This window comes from Macrobrachium nipponense, chromosome 32, assembly GCF_015104395.2.
Source record: "Macrobrachium nipponense isolate FS-2020 chromosome 32, ASM1510439v2, whole genome shotgun sequence".
NCBI lineage: Eukaryota > Metazoa > Arthropoda > Malacostraca > Decapoda > Palaemonidae > Macrobrachium > Macrobrachium nipponense.
Window position 1 is genome coordinate 21201697 of NC_061094.1, and position 22709 is coordinate 21224405.

The following is a 22709-nucleotide window of genomic DNA, read 5'->3' on the forward strand; positions in this document are numbered from 1 at the left end:
TGCCACGGCCACTTTCAGTCGTTTCGCTCCTTGTCCAGTGCTGCGGAAGACTTTCTTTAAGGATTTATTGCTGCCTCATGAGTAGGTTATGATGGGAATGTTCAAATAATGGCCACATGCTTACCTAGCGTCGCACACAGTGATTTCGTCACCACGCTTACTTACCCTAAGCAGAAACAAAAACTTTCTCGTAGTGTTGAAAGTGAAACGTTACCTTACAAAGGAATGTAGTCCTGACGTCATGATAAACAAACCATTTTATGGAGATAAGTGTACGTGAATGCAAGATGTATACACTGCGGATCGCATTTAATCGCTTATGAAATGTATGGCATGGCTGATGTACATTTTCATCGTAATGAAGTTATTTTACAAAAATACTTTTATCTTTCTAGAGAGAGAACGGGAGCCTACAATGAGTATGTTGGGTGTTTTTCGAGATATAACCATTATTTCCTTTTGAAATGTCTTATAGCGACATTCAAAAAAGATTGTTTGGCCCACTGTAGTATCCTCGGTGAAGAAATTCGGTAGAAATGACAATTTTTACGTCTTTCTTGTTGATCGTTGATCACCCCTCGACCATGACTGAGACGGTATCCTCCACCTTACGTTGGAGGTAAGAGAAGGAATTAACTTTAATCTCCGCAGTTTTGCAGTTATACCTTCGTATTTGTATAAGAAAGAAATCAGTGTAGCCTCCGACGATATGGTCACTATTCATGATTTCCTCACTCAGTTCACGACTTTCGCGTATATATTCGTTCTCTTTAGTCATGTTTGTCTGCAAGACTTCTTACTATGGATCACGACAGTTTGTAAGCAGTACTGGTTTTAATATATTCTTTGATAACGAATGAAAGTGATGTTATGATGACGTCACACTCCGTAGCCTATATGCTCACTGTTATAACTATATTATGAGTTATAAAACCTACATTTATGCCGTATGTACGCATTCTTTTTTTTGAGTTTTTTTTTTCTCTCTCTCCTTTTTTTTTTAAACCTTATAGAGGTCCTGATTTTGTTATGATAAGGGCTACTCACTTTCGGAACAAAAGTATTGGAAAAGGTGGCTGGGAAGAGCCTTATTATAGGGCTGCCTGAGAGAATGTGTAACTCTTGACTTGAACCTACCGGTACAGTAACCAAAATAGTGCCTATATAAAATCGACAGGTGCGCCCTCTTACGCGAGAGAGAGAGTTTTATCTGGGAAATAAGCAAAGGACGAAATATTTCAAACAAGAAGATTATTTGCGTTATGCAAAGAGAAACAATATTATTAAGGATGTATAATTTTTATAAAAAAGACCCGACAGTTTCAAGTAAGCTGTCTTTCCAATAAGCTTTTGAAGTAAACTTAACACTCAAGGCTGAATCACATTTTACATTTACCGGAATGAAAGAACTTGAAGAGCGAAGACAGAGGTTCGCGGAAACTGTCTTTTGAATGCACTGGACTTGAGTGAGCCTATTCATATAATGTTACTCACATAAAAGTTGCGGGAAAAGAAATCACTAGTTGGAGATAGGAAAATGGCGAAGGAAGACCAGAAGTAAGTGAAAACTTCTTAAGGTATCGTCAAAACTACAAACCAGAGAAGGGTAGACTAGAGGTACTACTACGTAGTGTTATTGTCTTGGCCACCCTGCTACCTCTGACCTGCTTGTAACTGGGAAATATTACAAGTTGTGAGATATTACCACATCCCAAAACTAGTATGTGTGCCAGATATGGGCTTCAATCTGACTTTTATGAAAATAACGTTCGAAGCTAATTCTTATGCTAGGTTTTCTGAACAACGTAAAGCCGTTGGTCCCGTTGCTGAAGAACCACTGGTTCCATGCAACGTAAAAACACCATACAAACAAACAAACAAACACCACAGGCGGGTGGACAGATGGAAAAAAACAGAGTATAGGCAGGAAGTATGGAGGTGCTTGAGAGAGAAAAGAGTTTCTGAAACGTATGTCAGAATAGTGAAAGATATGTATGCATATCCAACCACGCAAGTAAGAAGCACTGTTGGAACTACAGATAAGTTTAAGGTGAAAGTTCGTCTCCACCAGGGTTCATCCCTTAGTCCTTACATGTTTGATATTGTGATGGATGTTATAACATCGAAAGTTAGAGATGCCTTGGTGTGCAATGTTCGCTGATGACATTGTGCTGACTGATCTAACAAGAGTAGGTGTCTTACTCAAGTTAGGAAGATGGAGAGAAGAATTTGGGAGTAGAGGCTTAAAAATTAGCAGAACAAAGGAAGAATATATGTAGATAGGGGGAGAGGAATGGCAGGAAACAGTGAAATTGGGCCAAGAAGACATAAAGATGGTTAGCTCCTTCAAATATCTTGGTTCTGTTGTGAGTGAAAATGGAAACCTGAATGCAGAAGTCAGTAATAGAATTCAGTATGCATGGATGAATTGGAGAAAGTCGTCAGGGATACTTTGTGACAGGAGGATCAGTGCAAAAGTTAAAGGAAAGTTTTTGAAAAGCGTAGTTAGACCAGCCATGGTCTATGGGGCAGAGACTTGGCCAATAAAGAAAGAACAAGAAAGAAGAATGGAAGTGGCCAAGATGAGAATGCTGAGGTGGATGTGTGGTGTCACAAAGAGAGATAAGATCCGGAATGAATTGATCAGGGGGGGTTAGTCAAAGTATTCAAGGCTCTTCAGACACAGGAGCTGCTTCGAAACAGTGGTATCGATTTCTTCTCGTCAAGTGAATTTCCAGGTAGCTCCCCTGACCTTGATGCGTGTGTGAAAACATTGGTACTATCTTAAAGGATCATGTTGAAGCACGCACACAGAACTATGATGGTATACCAAGCCTCGACGACCTGCGAAGAGAGGTGACTGAAGTGCTCAGGGAATTGGAGTTTGAGTCTCAACTTTTTTGCGATTTGCTGAAATCATACCCCTCAAGAATGCAGGCTGTGGTACAGGCAGATGGAGGCCACACAAAATATTAAATACTCAGAGAGAAACTTAAATAAATATCTGTTCCGAATTACTTTTGTTTTTGACCATATCAATTTTAGTTTATGCTGTAGAGGGGGGCCTCTAATTTCGAAACACCCTGTACTTCTCACATTTTTTAACCTCCATCTTCCTGATTTCTGCAACCTTCCGCTTGCTAACACTCCTTTCAGCTGTCTCCTCTTATAAACACTCAATCTCTTTCGAGATGAATGCACCTTTTCTTAAGTCAGCAATCATCATAAACTTGCCTCAAAACTGAGCCAGCCCACACCTCTTAGGTATTCAACACTCTTCACCTAAATCTCGAAAATCACTCGTTTATTGTTTTATTTGTGTGCCATAACATATGAAAATATTCTTTAGTATTTATGGTTGAAATTGTTAATATCATTATTATTTTTTATCAATTAAAAAAAAATAAAGAACCTCAAGACAAAGAAAATGTAATATTTAAGTCATGCATCGAAATGACAAACAGGTTTTCTATAGCAATGCGTGATGGTATACTACTATAGGTTTCATATGAGGTACAACGCGGACAAGAAAACTACATCTGTACATTTAAGCAAAAAGCTTTGTCCTTACACTATAAAAGATTGAAAGTGCTAAATCTGACAATTTGTTTTACATAACTGATGAAATTTCACCAAATACCGACCTAGTAAGGTTAGGAAATGAAAGAGATAGTATTTAAGCTCGGCGTTCAAAGTAAAGGATAATGCGCTCCTTGTTTTGAGAAAAAAGTATATTTTTATATTCGCAAGTTATTATTATCGGGATTTTTTATTTGCAATTCACTTTCACACCTACGAAAGAGAAACACCAGCATCGTTTTCATTTCGGTTCCTTGAGTCCCTTCAACCGGTGTATAAATCTATTCATCTCCAGATTATCTGGTCTTTCAACTTCATATTTTTTCTTCACGTGCAGTACACATGAATTAATGAATGTAAGGTGGGGCATGGGGCAACAGAAAATAAGGTATTTACTTAATTCGTGGCGCCAGTAAATATTAACTTGAATCATGTTTATTATCCTCGCGAAAGAAAGGAACATACAATAGCAATAGTGAAGTGATAGTAAAAATGACTTGCTTCCAAGGTGTAGCCTTCCTTCCAGTATGATCGTCGTGGCTCTCTCACTCTCTCCTGGCTGAAAATGACATCCCCTGGCTAATTCGGAGGTGCGATTGGTTCCTGTAATTCAATTTTTACATACTTTTGCTGATACCTTTTGGAAGGTCTTGTAAAAATGACACATTAGAATGTAACCTCTTCATATATTAGAAATATGTTGGCGTACTCTTTGTTGCAACTAAGTGCAAGCATTTGCGTTATTTCAATTCTTACCTGAAATATCACTTCTGATTTGTGAACGCTTGTGACGTAATTATTTTTACTTTACCTGTAACTTTCAGTACTGTTGGATTTGCACTGTGACGTAACTTCGCTCCTGAAATGTCATTTATCATCTAATACGTGTCACTTAAATTGCACTGGGCTTTGTTGTCACCGTGTATGTTCGCTGGAACAGTGTACTTGAATTAATTCCTTTTTGACAAAAATCATTGATCTGTCTTTCTCTAATTCCGGGTCGTTCCCGGTTCTGCACCTGCTGTGGAGCCCCTCAGTTTTCTTCCTAAAAACTGTACTTACGCGCTCCCGACGACGTTACAACCCCCAGAGTAATGGTTTTGCTGAACGAATGGTAGGGCTGATAAAATCTGTCCTTGAAAAATTAAAACAATCGGGTAGTGATCCTCAGATGTCTCTGCTATGCTTACGTAGTACTCTAGTAGAAGACGGCAGAACCCAAGTCCTGCTGAGCTTTTGTATAGTAGGAAGATTCGTTCTAATTTGCCAAGTGAATCTGGTTGGAATCTGTTTAAGATGGAAGATCATGGATCCTTATTGAATGAAAGTGAAGTTGTTGCAAGGTATTATAATCAACATTCAGGTTCTGAACTACCAGAGTTGCTACCTGGTATGAAGGTGTTAGTGCAACAACCAAATATGCAATCTTGGGTCCCAGGTACTATTAGGCAAAAATGTAATGAACCAAGATCATATGATGCTGAAATGTGTAAGGGTAATGTTTTCAGGAGGAACAGTCCTAGTGTCAGTGAAAAATTTGAGTTTAAAGAAAGTAATGTTGACCCTACTAATGTACTGCACTCTCCCATTGAAGCAGAGAGGGATAATGAAGGCATTGTCACCCGAACTGAAAATAAAGTGTCTTTCAGAGATAAAGATGACCTCACTCATTTTCGTAGTGATATACCTTTTGAAAATGTATTAGTGTTAGTAGGTCTACCAGAAATGTTAAGAAACAGTCCAGATTAATAGAGCAATGTTAAATACCAATTTTCGCTGATTTGATATTATGTTAATCACTATTGTTGTATAATTTCCATCTACGTTGTGATTGTCTTTTTCATGCAGTGAATGGTCTGAACATTTATTTTCTATGTCCATTGTTGTGGCAGTGATTGTTCTCTAAAATTTTGTTGTAACCGATTCTTGTCTTTTGTAGAAAGAGGGATGTTGTTACCTTGTAAGTTCACTGGAACTGTGTGCTTGAATGCATTCGTGATGCTGACAAATTGTCTGCTGTATTGTTCTGTTACTTGTATATAAGTCTTCCTACATTAAAGATGTCTTCCCCCTCTAGATGCATTTACATCAAACTTCATCTAAGGAACTAAGCGACGTACAAAGTCGAGGCAACCTTCTTAAGCGTTGGTCGCCCTTTTCATTCTCATCCGTCATGCCTCGTGCGCCCTCAAAGTAATGCTAGAAGTGTAGCAGCTCAAGTCTCTCCTAAACCTGCATCTTTATTCCAGTTAAATATACCTCCAGAGTACACGGTAACACACGCAAATCAACCCTTTCTTCTTTTTGACAGCAATGATGGACTAGACTGAATTATTATATTTTCAACTCAAAGAAATTGACAGGTATTAGCCAGGTATAATGCTAGAAGTGTAGCAGCTCAAGTCTCTCCTAAACCTGCATCTTTATTCCAGTTAAATATACCTCCAGAGTACACGGTAACACACGCAAATCAACCCTTTCTTCTTTTTGACAGCAATGATGGACTAGACTGAATTATTATATTTTCAACTCAAAGAAATTGACAGGTATTAGCCAGTGCAGATAAATGGTATGCAGATGGTACTTTCCAAACAACACCCCCTTTATTCAGACAGTTGTACACTATTCATGGCATAATGAATGGCGATGTTTTGCCTCTTGTTTATGTTTTAATGGCTAAACAAACCGAAGAGAATTACGAGAAGTTTTTATTAGAACTAAAAACCTTACAGCCAACATTATCACCTAGCCAAATAATGACCGATTTTGAATGCGCGGCAACGAATGCTTTTAGATCAGTTTTTCCCAATTCAATTAAATAAGGTTGTCTATTTAATTTTTCACAATGTATATTTCGGTCTATTCAAAGGAATGGCCTACAACAGTTGTATGAGAGCGATGCAGATTTTGCATTAAAAATGCGCATGATTACTTCAGTTGCATTCGTGCCTATCGTAGATGTAGTTGGCACATTTGAATTCCTAATTGATAATAATGATTATCCTGAAAATGCACAGCCTGCCTTAGATTACGTGGAGGATAACGGGATTGGATGCCCGAACCGTCGCTCAGGACGTCGACCTCCTCGATTTGATCATATTTTATGGAATTGCTTCGACGCTGCCAGGCAAGGTGCCTCTAAAAGACTAAAACAAACAATTGTTGTGAAGGTTGGCATCGTTCATTCAGCGAATTGGTTGGCGCATCACATCCTACTATTTGGAAGTTTCTAGATATTTTGAAAAAAGAGCAATCTAGAAATGAAGCTATAATTGAACAGTATGTCGCGGGTACAGACATCCCTCGCCGTAAACAAAAACAAAAATATAAGGATAGTGCCGTTAGAATCTAACGCATCGTTAACGGTTATGAAAATCGAGAATTGCTCGACTATCTTAAGGGTATTGCCCATAATTAGTTTTTTTTAATATTGATGGCAATAGGTTTTTTTTTTTTTATAAAAATAAACGTGTGTGTGTGATTTTAGTTTAGCTTTGCTTTTTTTTAAACAATGTTTTTTATTACCATGTATTAATATGTATTACTATTCGAATAAACCCTTTTTTGATAAATTATTTTATTCCCCCTTTTCAATCTTATGGTACACTCGACAAGAAAACTGAAGATACAGTTTTCATTAGCTTTCGTTCATCCAATTTCCCATATGTTTTTTACTGAAAAGACATAATATCGCTAAATTTACTCTAGAATATGTAAATATACTGCAAATTCTATCATATAAGTTAAAACTGCAAAACAAAACCGTTCAGATACTTAAAAGCACTATATATGTCCGAAGTAATTGGAATTGCTCAGATGCATTCGTTCATTGAGATCTGGTAGATAGAATGTGAATTTCTGATTTTAGTACTATGTATCACGACGACAATATTTACTCGTTTTGCTTCATGAACGGGGATATATTGCATCATCGTAAGTGGTGAATGTAATTATTTTAGTTTCTACAAACTTATGCTTGTATTCCAAAGCGATTAAAGTTAGCTGACGTTACTGGCACTCAATGTTGCGACGACTAAGGTAGGTTGAACAAATCTAGTTGCATCCGCAAGAGCGTTTTCTATGATGTGAGGAGGAGCCCTAGAGCTTAGAGCGGGAAAGCGCAAGTCACTGGATACTGGCTAACGTAACGGATTTCACATTATGATTACTTTGACGTTGACATGGATCGAATGCTAGTTGCTGTTTACAAAGTTACTGTCTTTAAACATAGATTTTAACCAAGGTTAAAGTAGCATGTCAGCTCAAAGATTTTCTGGCTATATGCTCCCATTACAGAGCAGTTCGTAGTAGCCTACAGCCCTACACTACTGCATTTTTTTGCCGCGAGGCTGAAAGATCTCCCACGATATAAAACTTTAATTGCCTGTGCAATACATATTGAGTTGTTTGTGGTAATAAATATTTTTACTTAACACAGCTCTGCCCTAAAAAGGCAAAACGCATCAACTCCAAAAATGCGATTTTTGAGATTTTTATATCAATGGAATCTGCAAAAAGAGGCCAATCTTATCCTGAAGGTAGATTAAGCCTATCTTGCCCGTAAAGCGAGTTTTAAACAGGCAAAATGCATCAACTCCACTGGTTTTCTACATTATTTGAAGGCAAAATGCATCGCAACCATTCTTTTGCGCCAGAATGCATCAACTCCATAATGTTATGGACATGATGCATTTTGCCTGAAAAGGAAAGGAGCACATCATGGAGAATTATTTCATCAGAAACAAACTTGAGAGAAATGTTTGAAGATTTCAAGTCACACAATCCAGAATATGATTGCACATACAGCACATACTATGCAGTGTTCAAGAAAGAAAATATTGGATTTGGTGAGCCTAAGGAAGACGTCTGTGATGTATGTGCTGTTTACAAAAACCTTCAAGAGGATGAAATTACACACAGTGTATATAATTCACAAGCAAGTCACATTACTAAGGTGCGAGAAGCTCGGAATGCCTACAATGAGGACAAAGAAAAAGAATGGAACTCAACGAGCAGAGTTTATGCTGTAGATCTACAGAAAGTTCTATTGTTGCCAATGATTAACGGCCTAAAGAGTTGTATATTCACTCCTCGCCTTATAGTTTTCAATGAAACTTTTGCCAGCATAAAGGGAAAAGAATCGAAGGAAGGGAAGACGGCTACAGCAAAAGACAGACATTATGCTGTACTCTGGGATGAATCAACTGCAGGAAGAAACAAAGAACATATAACTAAAGCATATCTGTCTCTTATCCAGAAGGAAAGAGATGGAAATGACTTGTGTTGTGGGCAGATAATTGTACAGCACAGAAAAAAAATTGGAGCTTATATAATGCCATGGTAATTCTTGTCAACTCTGATAATAAAGTTAATAGCATAAATTTTAAATATTTAACCGCAGGCCACACATTCATGGCTGCCGATGGTATACATGGCCATATTGAAAAGTCCCTGAGGAGAAAAGGAGATATATACGATTATGAAGACCTGAAAATGGTCATTCAAAACTCTGTCAAGCGACTAGAAACCCTTGATATCAACAAGAAGGATTTCTTTTTCAAGATACCAGCGATCAATAAACAGAGAAGAACAAGGTCACAAGAAGAAACAGACATACCATACTTAAAAACTCTTGTAGACGTCAAGTTTGAGAAAGGGGCAATAGGATTTCATTACAAGACAACTTTCAGCATGGATAATTATCAATTTTGCAACTTCATCAAAAAAACTGTTGAACTATCAAGTGAACTCCTTAAGACTCCCCTGGATAATTGTCCCAGGGGTTTATCTTCAGTGAAGAAGAAAAACATTGTGGAGAAGCTTGTATGCTTGGATAAATATGCCCGAAAACTCTAGGAGCGAAGATTTGCTGAAGAGTCATATATGTTGATCTGAAATAAAATTAGACTGTTTTTCCTTGAGATCCAAAATTAGAGGTTAATTTTCAGGTTAATTTCCAGAAAAGTAAGGTGTCATAATTTTTTTCTTATTACTAATACTGCAATCATTTTGAGTGTTATTTCTTTGAGTTTTTGAAAAGGAAATATTTTAGGAATAATCTAAGAATGCCAAGTAAAAACTAATTTTGGATTAATTTTCTATAAAATGTATTGTGCAAAACTGAAGTCTATTAGTTTTATTTCAAAGTTATTCTATATTTTTTTCTCTTGCCTCTCATTGAAAAAGATATGAATTTTTGTTCAATAAGTAATAAATATTCTTTACCAGAGTCCAATATTTTTGTTTTAATAACCAAGTCAGAGCCTTACCTTTAAATTTCATCACTAAAACATGAGAAAAATACACATCACGTAATTATCTAATAACATAGTAGCCAAGGTTTTCAGAGCAGAACGCATCATGTCCACACTAGGACAAAGTTAGTCTGCTTTGGACAGCGAATTTGGGTATTAGTTAAAACATTTTGTGAAATTTAATGCAATAAAATACTCCTACTAAGGTTAACCCACATGTTGACCAAATTACAATATGCAGATAAAATTAGCAAAAGAATTATGATGAATCAAACCTTTATCATTGATTCTCTCAAAACTAAGATTTTGGAGTTGATGCGTTTTGCCTTTTGAGGGCAGAGCTTTTTTCGTGAATGATTTGTGGATGAAACCCGATTTTCAAAAGTAAAGACTAAAATTTTCCACGTCTTATTACAATCTTTGAATGCTACGGCAACTGTCGAATGTAATCAAGATTAAGGTATGAATTTCTTAGAAATTTAACTTGAATATTATGATCCTTCAAATTTGATCTAGCATAGTGCAGCACGATCTTGGCAGTCATATCATATCGCCCAAGCATAGGCCTATCGATAGAAATACTTAATTTATTATATTTTCTTCTGCCTTTCCCCCGTCACAAGTCCGTCACCAGTACTATAATTCTCTCTCTCTCTCTCTCTCTCTCTCTCTCTCTCTCTCTCTCTCTCTCTCTCTCTCTCTCAAATTCTAAAACATACTTTAAATATATATATATATATATATATATATATATATAATATATATATATATATATTTTTTATATATATTTACCACTCAATCACCCAAAGAAAATATAATGAAATTAAGTAGTTATAAATAGGCCTAAGCTTTCACAGGAGCAGATTTTGCTCCTTCTCTCTCTCTCTCTCTCTCCACTTTTGAAACATATGAAAAAATATTATCACTTAATCTCTCAAATTAAATATAATGAATTAAGTATCTCTATCGATAGGCCTATGCTAGCTCGCTCTCTCTCTCTATCGTCATAATATTTAATTCTTTACTGTATTGTTCCTCACGATTTCCACAAGTACTGCCCAAATTTTAAAACCCTCTCTCTCATTGTTTAAGATCCGTCTTTAATTACGAATGAATCTTACGTCAGTTTAGTGTCAAACATTACTTATCAATAAGGTTTCACAGTAGGTTTTAAAAAAGGATGGTCGATATTCTACCCTGAACTGACGTTACCAAACCAACATTAACGAATAATATAGAGCCTGTTTCTACATTCAAGTATAAATGATTATAGAACCTCAACAGAATCTTTATGGTGTAAAGTTGATGGAATCTAGAAAGCAACAAACGCTATGATTTTGAAGCTTCGCCCCCTTTCAAGAGTTGTCAGGTGTGGCATTATTGAACAGTATATGTCCGAAGATTTAAAAAAAACTGTATCTTAACTTTCCTTGCCGAGTGTACACTCGACAAGAAAACTGAAGATATAGTTTTCATTAGCTTTCGTTCATCGAATTTCCCATTTGTTTTTACTGAAAAGGCATAATATCGCTAAATTTAATCTAGAATATGAAAATACACTGCAAATTATATCATATTAGTTAAAACTGCAAAACAAAACCGTTCAGATACTTAAAAACACGATATGTCCGAAGTAATTGGAATTTCTCAGATAGATTCGTTCATAGAGATCTGGTAGATAGAATGTGAATTTCTGACTGTAGTACTATGTATCACGACGACAATATATACTCGTTTTCCTTCATGAACGGGGATATTATTGTATCATTGTAAATGGTGAATGCAATTATTTTTAGCTTCTACAAACTCATGTTTGTATTCCAAAACGTTTAATGTTAGCTGACGTCAATGGCAGCCAATGTTGCTAAGGCTAAGGTAGGTTGAGCAAATCTAGTTGCATCCGCAAGAGCGTTTTCTATGATGTGGAGGAGCCCTAGAACTTCGAGCGGGAAAGCGCAAGTCACTGGATACTGGCTTACGTAACGGATTTCACACTGATTACTTTGACGTTGACATGGATCGAATGCTAGTTGCTGTTTACAAATCTACCGTCATTAAACATAAATCTTTATCAAGGTTAAAGTAGCATGTCAGCTCAAAGATTTTCTGGCTATATGCTCCCATTACAAAGCAGTTCGTAGTAGCCTACAGCCCTACACGATTGCATTTCTTTGCTGCGAGGCTGAAAGATCTCCCAACACATCAGCATTATTTACACGATATAAAACTTTAATTGCCTGTGCAATACATATTGAGTTATTTGTGGTAATAACTATTTTTACTTAACACAGCTTTTTTCGGGAATGATTTGTGGATGAAACCCGATTTTCAAAAGTACAGATTATATCAAGAGAGCAAGAATGACCGCAGCTTGTGTCTAAAATTTTCCACGTCTTTTTACAATCTTTGAATGTTATGGCAACTGTCGAATGAAATCAAGATTAGGGTATGAATTTCTTAGAGAATTGACTTGAACATTTTGATCCTTCAAATTTTATCTAGCATAGTGCAACACGATCTTGGCAGTCATATCACCCCGTTTCCCAGGTATCTGTGCCCCGACTCACCGCTCTTTCTTCTGCCTTTCCCCGTCACAAGTCCGTCACCAATTATCTATAATTTCTCTCTCTCTCTCTCTCTCTCTCTCTTTTAAAACACATTTGAAAAAATATTATCACTCAATCTTTCAAAGTAAATCTAATGAATTAAGTATCTCTTCAGATAGGCCTATGCTTGTGCTCTCTCTCTCTCTCTCTCTCTCTCTCTCTCTCTCTCTCTCTCTCTTTTCCAACACATTTGAAAAAAATATCACTCAATCTTTCAAAGTAAATATAATGAATAAGTATCTCTATAGATAGGGCCTATGCTTTGTGCGCTCTCTTCTCCTCTCTCTCTCTCTCTCTCTCTCTCTCTATCTCTCTCTCCCTCTTTCTCTGGGATTCTCCTCTCATCTTCTCTCTTCTCTCTCTCTCTCTCCACTTTTGAAACATTTGAAAAAAATATTGTCACTTAATCTCTCAAAGTAAATATAATGAATTAAGTATCTCTATCGATAGGCGTATGCTTGTGCGCTCTCTCTCTATCGTCATAATATTTCATTCTTTACTGTATTGTTCCTCACGATTTCCACAAGTACTGACCAAATTTTAAAACACTTTCTCTCATTGTTCAAGATCCGTCTTCAATTACGCATGAATGTTACGTCAGTTTAGTGTCAAACATTACTTATAAAAGAGCTTTCACAGTAAGTTTTAAAAATGGATGATCGATATTCTACCCTGAACTGACGTTACCAAACCAACATTAACGAATAATATAGAGCCTGTTTCTACATTCAAGTATAAATTATTAAAGGACCTCTACAGAACTTTATGGTGTAAAGTTAATGGAAATCTAGAAAGCAAAAAACGCTACGAAAAATTTTGAAGCTCCGCCCCCTTTCTAGAGTTGCCCGGTGTGGCATTATTGAACACTATATGTCCGCAGATTTAAAAAAACTGTATCTTAACATTCCTTGCCGAGTGTACATATAGTTATGTGATGAAATTACCGTGAGATGTAATGCATTGCAATGTAATTACTTTGCAATGAAATTCTCTAATATGTATTTGCTATGCTGCAACGAAATTACCACAACGAAATTACTGCAATGAAATTACAGGGAATCACTTGTTTCTGGTGATTAGAAACTCATTTCTCGACATAATGTGGTTTGGATCCCACAGTAAACTGTAGGTCCCGTTGCTAGGGAAACAACTGGTTCCTATCCACATAAAAATATCTAATCCTTCGGGCCAAGGAGAGCTGTTAATCAGCTCAGTGGTCTGGTTAAACTAAGAAAGCTCGAGGAACTAAATTATACGCTTCCAACGAAAAATAAAATCGAAACTGATAGACGTGTGGTTATGAATGGCAAGGACTTGTCAGATAGTAAGGAAACGGAAGTGATTGTTTCGGCTCATTTATATCGTTATTTTATTGGTCATTACAAGGTTGAACACAACAGCGTTCAGTCAATAGTAATTTATATAATAACATTCATTCATTATAATTAGATACAATTTTCAAACCGGGAAGCTTGTCTAGGAGGAGACTTGGGCACTTGGCTATTTGTTGACGTGGTGCAGCGAAACATTCCACAAAGTTTCATTCCTCCCACAACTTCCGTTCGGTTTCGACTGGTCTATAAAGTCTAATCGCCTTATGTATTAACAAAATTCGTTTCGGATGTAGTAATTATAGTGACAATGAAACAAAGTATTCTCGTATCTTTTATTAGTTATGCTTACAAAAGAACTAAAAAGACCGTGACATATATATCTCAAGATAGAGATTAGTTACAATTATTCAGTGCAGAGGTACTCTGCTACTGCTAAAACTAATGCATTCGATTTTAGGATCACTTCTTTGCTATCAAATGAGCACAAGATTGTCGGTAGCTGAATCAGACTGATACAGTCTCAGAAATCTGGCGAAGCTGTGGTACTTAGCCACTAAACTTGTCTTCTACAATGCTGCTAAAAAGTGATATCAATACATTGCAGTGTTTCGCTTGGCCGGTGCTTTAAGTAAACCTGCGAGTACAAGTTACCCTACTTAGAAAATAATTAACTTTATTCTTAAAAAAAAGAAAAAAACTCAAAACAAGATAGCAATCAATAGAAATGGCCAAAGCGTCTTTAGATTGTAGAATTTAGAACCATTACCTTTTCGTTCCACAAGAGGCGAGAAATGTCGCCGCTTAAGAGGCAACAAAAGGAAAGCATAGAAAGGAAACTGGGAGAGGAGCGCCGCTCTACAACCCGCGACCGACCACAGCCATCACCTGGGCCACGAACAACAGCAGGGCAAGCGAGTGGTCGAATACTCTAGGGGCTCTGCTCACTTGATTTTCCTCCCCTACTTCTGCGATGATTCGAGCCGGAGCCCCGCTGCCCCCGCCTATCCTCATGGGGAGAACTGTCACGATTGCTCCTTTGACTGGCAACTGCGAAAGCACAGAATTTCTAATCAATGAAATGCACTTTGGAAATGGACAAGTTTTGTGGAACGATAAAACTACATCTGTAGAAGTGGGTTGGAGAGGTATTAGCTATCTAAGGCATGGCTGAAAAACTCCAATGTCTTTATGGAAAGGGGGGCTCTTCATTTTTAGTAGAATAAAGTTACTCCTACTTCTTGTCTGCATATATATATATATATAGATATATATATATATATATATATATATATATATATATATATATATATATATAGATATCTATAATATATATATATATAGATATATATATATATATATATATATATATATATATAGATATATATATCTATATATATATATAGAGATAGATATATATATATAGATATATATATATATATATCTATATATATATATATATATATGTATATATATATATAGATATGTATATATATATAATATATATATATATATATATATATATATAATTTATATATATATCTTATATATATAGAGATATATATATATATATATATATATATATATATATATATATATATCTATATATATATCTATTATATATATATAGATATATATAGATATAGATATATATATCTGTATATATATATATATAGATATATATATAGATAGATATATATCTCTATATATATATATATATATATATATATATATATATATATATATACATACTATATATATGTGTATGTGTGTGTGTGTTTGTGGGGGGGGGTTGTAGTATTTATATATGTATGTAGTGTGTATTATAATATATATTATATATAGATATATAAATCATATATATATATTATATTATATATATATAATTATTGCATATCGTAACAATTAATAGCAAATTTAAAAGAGAGCGCTTGTTAATTACAGTCCCGTCTACATTACTCTGCATTCCGGAGTGAAAGATAATATTTTCGGAGAAATCTATGCAAAATGTAAACATCTTTGAACTACTTGATACAAAATATTGCAAAAATGCTAATATCTCTGTAAAAAAAATAATGGACTGTAGGATATAAAACATCACCGCTTACCTTATCAAGATTAGCCATGTTTTCTATAGCGTAGATATTTTCCGAGAACAGTGCGACGTGGGATGGAAGCCTGACAGATTGCCCGACGTCTATCGAAATGGTATCGATCCCGACGCCTATGACACCCGTATCATGCCCATGATCCTTGCCGTGGTTGGCCAGCCACTCGGCCGCTCCCTTGCCAAGACCTGAGCAAACAAAGAAGGAAATTGCACTAGAAAAAGTAAGGCTGAGCAAACGAAGACGGAAATTGATCTAGAAAAAGTAAGACTGTCAATGCTATACTGAAGTTTTTTTTTTTTTATACAGAGGCAAAAGTACCACCTATCACCTTTGATGGATAATTATTTAGTAGTTACTAGACATTCATTTCATTATTTTCAAATACAAGAGGAGTATAATAGATAACATAGTTTAGTATAACTTTGTCGATGTGCTTCATATTGTATTTGTATATTGGTTATTATCAGTTTTCCGAGGAAGGGCAACGGATTTTGACTTGCAAAAGGTCAATAGAATAACCAGTCATGGAAGAGTTTCGCTTATTATTTGGTTTAGCCAGAAAAGTCAGCAGTGAGTGTCTGCCTTCACAAAGTATCTGGACACTGGAAGACGGATAGAGATGAATTTAATGGCATCTTCCTAACAGTGACTCTATGGTTTCTATGGGGATATGTCACGAATTATCTGAACGAGTTACGTGAATGGTTTCATGGAATTTAAGCGGTCAAGCCAAGCATTGGGCCACTTTCGTCCATGCACACTTCAGACTTAGTGAAAGAAGAGGTTGGACAGCAAGGCAGAGAGAACCAGAAAACTAAGTCAGTAAAGGACGACGATCTAAAGGAGAAACTTGGAGGAAACTCCACAGTTGCACTAAGAATTAATAGTTAGAGAAGGTGGACAGCAAGACTGAAGAAAGTTGAGCGGGAATGGAGGTAAAGGACTACAAAGGCCGAAGGGACGCTGCAGACACCTCTTAATAACTCCAGCAGTGCAACACGTGAGATACACTGATGGCAGTTACATGATCCTGGTGTCAGACAGACAGACAGACAAACCAAATGGGAAAGGTAACCTCTATCTGGCGTAGGTGAAAAACGCTACGAAATGTATCATTAAAATCACAGTATTCTTCCTCTCCAAACCGATCAGCAGTTTTTCAAATACCAAAGCGACAAGTGTCAAACGATAATAAACTTGGCACGGGAAGCTAAGTTTTGCTATTTCGTCATATGACCAATTGCCAACTCGCCTCCTGAGGTTTCTCCTCTGATGAGATTGCCAACGTCAAATGAATGTGTCAGAAATCATTCGGTCAAAGAAGCCTAGTATTCTAGGTGCTGACAACGGGGGTTTGTTGATAAGGGCGTCCATGCACCACACTGCTTTGTCAAGGACAAAAGATGAATAAGAAAAACCTATTTTCTCCAGAAGTTTCTCCTCACTGATTTAACGAGATAAGAGTTCTGCAAATCTGTGGATCATACTTTGAATAACATGTTATTTAATCTTTCATAGGATTCTATGAGGGAAAACAACTTAAACATCCAAATGGGTATCATTGCTCCCGTAATAAGAATGAGATTTAATTTATTTACTTCTGATAGATGAGCTACCATAAACTCTCCTCTTGCAAAATAGTTCCTCAAGAGATGAAAAACAAAATTCCCTTCTTTACCTCCGAACAGAAAATAAGTTACCTGCAACAACCTTATGGTGTTTGCTAAAGGTTGTTACAAAAATTCGCCCAGAAACTGGATCCGTGCTTTCAGCTCTCTCGAAGAGTACTAACGAAAATCATGATCGTTTAGTTGTTCTTGTTCATGAAGAGTGCTTGTAGTTTCTGTCTTAAAGAAATCTATTTTTTTTAAATCTCGGCTTCGCTAATAACAAATATCTTGAATAATAAGAAAAGGTAAGTTGTCCACAAAAAGAGTTCTCTCATTTTTTCTGAAGTTTCAATTAATGAAAATATCATTCATTATTAAAGATATAAGAAATGGATTCAGAAAACATTACAATCATACTATAATGGGCATTATGTCCGTCTGTCTGTCTGCTATCCAATCATGGCCAAACAGTTTGACGGATTTAAACCAAATAAAAACTATTGGATAAGGCTTTGATCGAGGATAGTTTATCCTTATATATACTAGCTGACCTACCCGGCACTACCCGGGAAAACTGTGAATGACAGGCTACGGGTAGGGGGAGGGAAGAGGGAATGGGAGTTTTTGAAGTATAGCAATGCATTCATGTATACTGAATCCACTGAGAATTCATGCAGTTTGCTGAAGACAGATCCTTGCATGATTCTCCTCCGCTTTGCTGTGCAGCTTATTGTTGAAAGGGAGATAGGCTTATATTCAGTGGAGATCATTTTTCTCTTCTAATACAGAAATGTAATTTCCCCTTACCCTCACCCTCCCATCCCTCTCCCCCTCCTAATTCTACCACCCCATCCCTCTTCCCTTCTTTTTCCATCCCCTCCCCCTTTCCCTTCCCCATTCCCTTCTCCTTTCTCCCTCCCCTTCCCCACACCATTTCCCACCAATTCCCCTATTTCTTCCCCCCCCCCCCCCAACCCTACCCACGGCATATTTAATGTGAATCTTTGAAAACACAGCAATGTAAATTCAAATTCTTTGAGATTTACTCCAGTGTTAAAGTAAAATCTTGCTAAATAAACTGGTGACAGTGCAAGAGGAATTTGCAAATATAGTTCAACCTAAAATGAAACGTTGAAATTTGGAAAAGGAAATAAATGCCTTTAAGTCTGGTACATAAACGGATTAGAAATAGGAGTCAGAAACACTCAGGACAAAGGAATGAGCTACCAGCATCTCATAAAGTTATTTGAAAATGCTTTATATGATTCTTCAGAACTGGTGGGAAAATGTCACCAAGTTGATAGCAGTACTCTGCCTGTCTTCCTTAGATTTAACTGTCCCTTTGATAATGAAAGCTCCAAAGCGACAGGAAGAGAAAAACTACAGAATTGCGGTTGTTGTTAGGTTTCTAAACTTATTTGGAAAAGAAAATCTTGAAGGTTTATAAAGACAAAAAGAAAATACAAACCTGGGAAATTGTTTTTGTTATGTTGGTCTAAGCCTGAGTAATCTCGAAGGTTGTTTACTTTAGCGCCCCAGCCCGTTCGTATGAGGACAAGAGTAGCATCCGGTATAATACCATTGACTGCCTCCCAATCCTCAAGGTCTTGGACCTTCACCTCATAGTTTAGATGATTAGCTGACTTGATTTGGTTCGAAACGTCGATCACCACGGCTATGGGAAAAGGAGTTGCGTTAGCCCTTCATGTCAGTGTTATTGTTATTATCATTTCATGAAGCAAACTCATTATGAAATCACTCATGTTGCACTTCTTTTACTCTTTAAACATTCAACTACATTTACTGCATTTTTCAATCTCTCTCTCTCTCTCTCTCTCTCTCTCTCTCTCTCTCTCTCTCGTCTTACCTGGCACTCTCCACAAACGCTTAGTTGGAATTGAGTTCACAGGCCAGCCGTGTTCAGCAAGATGCACAGGAGCATCGACGTGGGTCCCAGAATGCTCCGATGCACAAAATTCGTTCAGTTCCACCCTGAAAGAGAGGAACAAAATAAATTTTTTGTCTTAATGAACCGAAGACGACATGAATCGATGAAACAGTTTTGTTAGTTTTGGGGACAATGTTGACTGATCAAATGATGGCCTGCCTTTCTCTTCCTTCTTTTTATCTTTCAGAACAAGGTCATTATCGCTTAAACAGGAATGTTTCTCCAAAAGGAATACATAGCTTGTAAATAACAAATCTGTCCGACAGAACTTTGGAATCATGGAAATACTTCGAAAACGTTTGATTAGTGCAAGTAACATTTTCTTGAAGAATGGCCATGTCCGTTTCAAAAAATTCAGTACGGATTGAGTGGCCTGCCAGATACCTCCAACGAAATGTTTTGATGGCAAATGACCGTTGTCCTGTAGACAGAGGTAAATACGCTGATTTTTGGATAAAGACCAGGCAAATCTGAGAACTAAATTAAGGATAACGGAGTACGTTCGTTTTCATTATCTATGTAGTTGTTTTGACGATCACTTTTGTTGATGGCATGGAGCATTGAATTCGGAAAAAGGCGACACTCACAACTATTTGAAAGCAAACTGGCCGCCATCTTACCACGGGCAAGTTCGCATCAAGGTAGATAGAATAGGGGAGCTCCCTTATTCTATATACCTTGGCTTGCATTGTCTATAGACTGATGTTAGCGTAACCAAGAAACGAGCAGACACAACAAATACCTGACCACCAGCGCAAAAATCGAATAGGAATGCTTCAAAGGCAAAATTCTGTGACGTTTCTTACAGAAGTTTCACTTTTCATTTAAATTTAGGGCAAAAGAAGCGATGACTGTGCACTGACATCCCCAGTCTTGATGTATGTAGTATTGCATAGACGATCTTTTCACGCATTCATGGGTTTTCAAGAGCTTTTGCCCTTACATGATTACTTTTAGCAGAGGAAACATATTACTCGTGTTCCTGGTGTACTGATGTTGTGTGCATATAATATTAACATATTATAATATATAATATAATATAATTTTTTATTATTATTATTATAATAATAATATAAATAATATATGTGTGTGGCTGTTCTGTGTTGTGTGTGTGTGTATATAATATATATATATATATATATATATATATATATATATATATATATATATAATATATACATATATATATATTATATATATATATATATATGGTAATATATATATATATACTATATACTAATATATGTATATACTATACACACACACACATATATATATTATATATATATATATATATATATATATATATATATATATATATATATATATTATTAATCCACGAATATTGTTTAATATCCAGTTCCTTAGACCTTAGGAATTACAACTGACAAGGGCTTCGTTCTCTGCAGAATCTAAGCAATTATCTGATTTAGACTTTGACCATCCGGCTATGGGGTGGTAAAAGCTTCCGTCTATCGTTGTTTCTATACCAAGCAACGGTTCGAATCCTGGCGGGGACGATTATAACCCCCTTGGTTGTAAGTTATCCTTTATTCATTCTTCAAATCAGCTGAAAACCCATACGGATAAATCCAAGAGGGCTCCAAAAGGAAGTCGACCTTCAGGGAGAGACAGACTGTAGGAAAAAAGGTGATAAATAGATAAATAAATATGAGGGGACAAGAAATAAAATCAATACCCCTGAATTCAGGAGACGTCAGCGGAGAACAGGAAAGAATTTGCTCTATGCGTAAACATTTGGAATCAGAAGATTCAACAGCTGCACTATTCAAACTGTCCCATAACTTGGGTGTTGCCAAGATAAAATGCCTAGCAAACTTGAGTAGTATTAAACCGGATACTAGAAAACGACAGTGTTTGTAGCAGCAGCCTGCCTAATGTTGCGAGCGAAAAAATAAAAAGCTACATCAGATAAAGAAGAATGCAGAGGGTGTTTGTCGCTGTAGTACATTTTTTTCCACAAACATAATAAACCTACTCTGTCACCAATAATAGCTGGCAAAATAAATTCGACTGATGACATAGTACCTCTGAGGACCTCACCAGAGAACACAACTCCAATCACGGAAGAAAGAAAGTTAAAACACTAAAATAAAATAGCTTCATCGTGAAACATTCTGAAACATTTCCTAAGACAAAGCGAATTACATATTTAAGTAATATTCGCAGCTTCATATATGTGATTATAATAATGTTATGCCTATGTAAATGCAATATATATATATATATATATATATATATATATATATATATATATATATATATATATTTATATATATTACTGACAGGACCTCACAAAAAACTGGATTGTACCTTGAGGAGCTATTTCCCTTATCCTTTGATTACCCTCCTCCTCCTATTCAAAGGAGGAATCAGGGAAGTCAGCATACGGAATTGGAAAAACAAAGTCTTTAATCCACTCCTCACATATAAATACAGCTGGACCACGTGTCCCGCCCTTTTATGGATACCTGACAATGAGGACTGTTTGTGCCTTAGAAAGCTGAATAAATATCTCTGCTTGATACCATCCAGTTTCGATGAAGTCCTGTCAGTAATAAAATTAATGAACAGAACAACTGTGTTAGTGATATATATATATATATATATATATATATATATATATATATATATATATATATATACATATATATATATATATATATATATATATATATATATTTATACACATATATATATATAATATATATATATATATATATATATATATATATATATATATACTTATATAGTATACACACACACATATATATAATCTTATACTGCGAGTTTCATAATACCATTAATTTCCCTCAGAAATTGTGTATGATGATGTAAAATGTATATTTTATATTCAGATTCCCATGTTTAACGATATGTTTAAATAATGTATAATTCATTGTTGAGAAGGAACTTAAAGCGCACAGAATAGGGGTGTTATTTACAACTTGAAAATGATTGAGCCAGCTAATTTTTTATCTTCCTAAGGCGATCCCATGACGAACACAGTTGAACTATTAATACACGTACGTGATAAAGTAAGGATCTCTCGATATGACATCAGATCTTCTGGAAATCTTCCATACAACGATATCAACTCCAAATATAAACGAGGACGGACACCGCTTTCAAGATCAGTCCACCCTCAGCTTCCCAGCCCGAGGATGTCTGGCAGCTCCAGACGAAAGCTCGCTTTGCTTCAAGAAAGAGAAAAATTAACCATCACAAACACAAGTCGCTAATGAAACT

The 22709-nt window shown here is 36.0% G+C and overlaps 1 protein-coding gene across 2 annotated transcripts in view; it reads right to left on the bottom strand.

Moving 5' to 3' along the window:
* Nucleotides 1–14093: 14093 nt before the first annotated feature.
* The window catches only part of LOC135207265 (isatin hydrolase-like), a 40609-nt gene continuing 31993 nt past the window's right edge, over nt 14094–22709 (bottom strand). For both annotated transcript variants that reach the window (XM_064238918.1, XM_064238919.1), the window contains exons 3-6: nt 19359–19483; nt 18960–19166; nt 15879–16066; nt 14094–14820 (exon numbers count right to left, since the gene is read on the bottom strand). In XM_064238918.1, coding sequence (XP_064094988.1) covers nt 14629–14820; nt 15879–16066; nt 18960–19166; nt 19359–19483 — 712 coding nt within the window. In that variant the 3' untranslated portion in view covers nt 14094–14628. The remainder of the gene's footprint in view (nt 14821–15878; nt 16067–18959; nt 19167–19358; nt 19484–22709) is intronic.